Source organism: Suricata suricatta, chromosome 1, assembly GCF_006229205.1.
Source record: "Suricata suricatta isolate VVHF042 chromosome 1, meerkat_22Aug2017_6uvM2_HiC, whole genome shotgun sequence".
Classification (NCBI taxonomy): Eukaryota; Metazoa; Chordata; class Mammalia; order Carnivora; family Herpestidae; genus Suricata; species Suricata suricatta.
Window position 1 is genome coordinate 189,522,303 of NC_043700.1, and position 4,496 is coordinate 189,526,798.

At 55.6% G+C, this 4,496-nt stretch overlaps 1 protein-coding gene across 1 annotated transcript in view; it reads right to left on the minus strand.

The window, feature by feature from the left end:
* EVC2 (EvC ciliary complex subunit 2) overlaps window positions 1-4,496 on the minus strand; it is a 122,721-nt gene that overhangs the window by 104,101 nt on the left and 14,124 nt on the right. Inside the window, exon 8 of the mRNA XM_029952439.1 lies at window positions 1,840-1,949. Within this exon, the coding sequence (XP_029808299.1) occupies window positions 1,840-1,949 (110 nt within the window). The remainder of the gene's footprint in view (window positions 1-1,839; window positions 1,950-4,496) is intronic.

Here is a 4,496-nt window from a genome sequence, read left to right on the forward strand (position 1 = left end):
GAGAAAACGTTCAGAGACATTAAAAAATCAAAGAGGGGCAACTGAGAGGCTCAGTTGGTTAGGCATCTGACTCTTGATTTCAGCTCAGGTCATGATCTCACGGTTTGTGGGTTCAAGCCCTGCACTGGGCTCTGTGCCAACAGCTCAGAGCCTGGAGCCTGCTTCAGATTCTGTGTCTCCCTCCCTCTCTCTGCCCCTCCCCTGCTCATGCTGTCTCTCTCGGTCTCTCAAAAACAAATAAATCTTAAAAAAAAAAAGTTTTAAACTTGCCTGAGATTCATTAGTTTACGGATTTTCTCACTTATTTATTCAACAACTATGTGCTGAGTATTTACCGCACAGGGTTTCATTCCTGGCACTGAGCACCCAAGTGTCCATAGGGAAGACGAGGTCCCTGGTCCCAAAGAATTAGTGGGGTTTCTTAGGGAAACAAAGTCAGTATGACAAACAACGCACCAAGCAAAGGGACAGTCGGACCCATCAGGGTGCAGTGACCTGGGCCGGCACCTGCCTAGGGCACGTCCCAGGGGCATGAGGTCTGAACATTCCAGTACAAGAGTGCAGAGGTGGCCAGCTTCATTGAGCTTCTGAGTTTTCCCTCCACTGGTGGTTTCTGTCCCCTTCTTAAATTCTGATTTTAACTTCCTCGGTTTCCCACCCTCTGAAACCAGGATGGGCATTCTTCTGGGTCACTTTGCCACTATTTCTGCATCCTTCTTCGTCCTCTGTTCTCAACATCGTACCTGATTATTTTCTGAGACATTTATCCCTTCTGTCAGGTCTTCACCTTTTTGGAAACTTTCTCATCTCATTTTGTTTAGGATTTTTGTTTCTCAGGGCAGCAGCAAGGCCACACACTGGTCCGTCAGCCTCGGTCCCATCCGATTAGGGTTCTGTGATGTGACCTAGGGCAGCCCCGCCCTGAGCCTCCTTCTCCCCATCTGGTACAAGGGACTTTCTCCAGGGGCCGCAGTCCTCACAAGACGGCCAACGTACCCAGAGCAGGAGGCCCCTGAGGACAAGGACGCATGCTCCTCTGTGACCCCAGAGTGTGCGCAGCGCCCCGGGGTGACCCTCAACCAGCCACCCTCACTGCACACACAGGTCAAGAGGGGACTGAAGAGTGAAGACACGACGGGTGTCCCAGGCGGAATCGCGTCCCCTCAGAACCCAGCTCCCAGCCCCTGACGACACGACCGTATCTGGAGGAGGGGCCTTCCCAGAGGTGACTCGCCAGAAATGAGGCCGTTAGGTGGACGAGCGTCCTTACAGGAGGGGGTCAGGACGCCGACGCATGGAGGGACCACCGAGTGAGGGCACGGGGAGAAGATGGCCGTCTACACAGCAGGGAGACAGGCCTCAGAAGGAACCAAATGCCCACACCTTGAACGCAGACTTCCAGCCCCAGGAGCACGTGAAAAATAGACTTCTGTTTGTTGTCACGCCACCTTGCCTGTGGAACTTGGTCACAGGAACCATATAGACAGTGACTTCTGGCCGAGTGCCTCTCATATGCAAGACACAGGGACAACGAAGTAGACTACCGATGGCTTGTCTTCATAATAACCCATGTCGGGCCCACAGGACGTGAGTAATTAAGGTCCCAATGAGATGCTCAGGGAGCCAGGTTCACAGCCAAGTGTGTGAGATCCCAGGGCCCACGGACTCATGTGGAATTCAGGATCACTGAAGGAAGGAAGGAGAGAAGGAAGGAGAGAGGGTAGAGAGGAGGGAGGGAAGGAAGGAGGAGGAGGAAAGAACTAACAGACACTGTACCCTCAGGGTCCATGCTCCCAAACCCAGAGCGACGCGACAGAAATCAAAGTAACGGGGAAATACCAGCGCTGAGCTTGGCAGGGTGAGCCAGGCAGGAAGCACCAGGACGTCTCCGCTCCCAACATCTCCGGCCTGGATGGAGGCTGTGTAGCTGACCGAGAACGAGTCTCCAACTGCTCAGAAAGAAAGCAGGTGTGAGTCAAGAGGGGGCCCCTTCCCCGCAGCCCCGACAAGCCACACATCCACGGAAGCCACCATCATCACCTCATCACCGACGCGGGCAGCAGGGCGCAACTGGGGCTCAGGTGCCTGTCACGGGGACGGTGAACTGCGCGTGCCCCCTCTGGGGTCCCTCTTTTGTCACCTGGAAGAGGGTGTCAGCAGGTGCTCTGTCTTGCCTGGACGTCCAGCCCCGTCCAGCACTGCCTGGAGCAGGGCGGGCCCGTCTTCCGAGTCCAGGAAAGGACTTGGGAAGTCACTCACACACTCGGGAGATCCAGACCCTTTGTGTTTTGTGTGGAGTCCAGGTGAGGGCCTACTTATCCCCCCACCAATTCTTTTTTTTTTTTTTAACCATTTTATTTATTTTTGAGAGAAAGAGACAGTGTGAGCAGGGGAGGGGCAGAGAGAGAGGGAGATACAGAATCAGAAGCAGGCTCCAGGCTCTGAGCTGTCAGCACAGAGCCCTACGCGGGGCCTGAACTCACAGACCTTGAGATCATGACCTGAGCCCAAGTCAGATGCTTAACCGACTGAGCCGTCCAGGCACCCCAGTACTTCCTTCCTTCTTATTGTGAGTGCTACTCCATTGTGGGGACAGACCACACTTTGTTTATGTGACAGTCTCCCATGCCTGAACTCCGGAATTTTTTAGACGTGAGGCATGCATGAAACCTGGTGTTCTCATTCAGCTTCCGAGACAAAGGATCTGCGTCCTTTCTGCTGCCAACGGGACCCCAACTCTTTCTAGACAGTTACAGCCCTCCAGTGGGAGGGGGTGGATAGAATAAAATATTGGGAGGATGGTGTGGGGAGTTTTAATTTAATTTGAGAAAGCTGGACTTTGGATTTCAAACGTACAAGGGCAAAGATTCTGATCTCAGACTTTATTTCCTTTTGGACTTGACTATATTTAGGCTTCAATTTGTAGGGGAGTCACTCCTAAAGTTGTCATTTCTCCCTGAGAATTTGCACAAGGGAGGTGCTGGCAGATCTTTATGCCGACGGGCTCATGGCTGTCCCTCAACCGCGATGCAAAATCCCGACACACCTCGCTGACGGGGTGGCAGGACGTGCCCGAATGGCTGTCAGGATCAGGGGGAGCTCCCAGCCCTGGGTGTAGAGCACCCTCTGAGTTTTCTGATCAGATGATGCTCTGAGTCATTCCCGAAGTCTTCCCGGGACAGGACCCCCAGCCCCCACCCTGCCGGGCAGGGCCGGAGACGCACGCACTGCCCCTGGGGAGCAGCGCTGTCCTGGGTCCCGAGCGACACAGATGTCCTTCCCGGGGGACCAGCCACATTCCCGAGATGTGCGGGTCAGCGGGAAGCCCGGCAGGCTGACGTCCTTAGGCAAGCACACACTCACCCCCCTGGGGTGTCAGTCCCGAGCAGGTGCACCCTCCTTGAAACGGCCTCCCCCCTGCCCCTCGCTCACTCTGCTGGGAGGTTTGGGCACGCTCTGCCGGGGAGCTGGGGCGGGCTGCCGGCAGAAAGCAAGGGTGCTCAGCGCTGGCAGGACAGCCCGGGATGGCCCGTGGGTGACAAAGGCCGTCCTGCTCTGCCAGTCGGTCAGCAGTCACCAAGGCCTGTCCTCCAGCTCTGCCTCCACCTGGAACGGGGGTGGCAGTTGCGCCTTGTGTGCTACGATCTGGTTCATTTCTCAACGTACTGAAGCCTCCAAAAAAAAAAGTAACGAAAGAGAAGAAAAGAGCGCTGAGCCCACCAACCACTAGGATTTTTACTTCAAAAATCCTCAACGCCTTCATCTTATCTTTATGTCCTGATACATCACTAGGCTCACAGACACAAGGTCACAGAACGAGGGAAATGACAGCCCAGTGAAGGTCCTGTACTCAGACCTTCCCCCAGCCCAGCGGCTTGTGGCTCTCCCAAGTGACCTGTGACCCCACAGCAGGCGCCCCGGGCCAGGCAGAGGCGCCCTCCCTGCCTGCCTCGTGCAGGTAGTAAGCCCCGCCTACCCCGCTGGAACCCCTCCCTCACCATCCAAAGGACCCTGGCTCTGATGAAAGAAAAGCACCACGTGACAATGGTGGTGACCACAGAGTGGCCACGGACTGTGTCTGTGGGTCATTTGATTTCAGAGTCGCCTACTTCCTCCTCGGGAAAGGTTCCTGCCCGCTAAGTGAAAAAACAACGTCCTTCCCCGGACGCAGCCGTGAACCCCCGAACCCAAACGCCGCACTGTCTGCACGCAGTGCGTGTGACTTAACAACGCCACGCCATCTACTCCACGGGGTCAAGCGGCAGATCTTACCTATTCTCACCACATTCATCCAGAACAGAAACATCACAACAAAACGGCTGCCGGGCTGGGGAAAACCCCCGCGGGCCAGGCCGTGTCCTAACGCGCTCCGCGAATTAACCCCCTTATCCTCACAGCCGCGTCCTAGAGCGGGTACTGTCACTGTCCCCGAGTCACAGAGAGGAGGCTGAGGTCCAGGGATGTGCTGCAGACAAAGGCAGGGGAGGCAGGGTTCC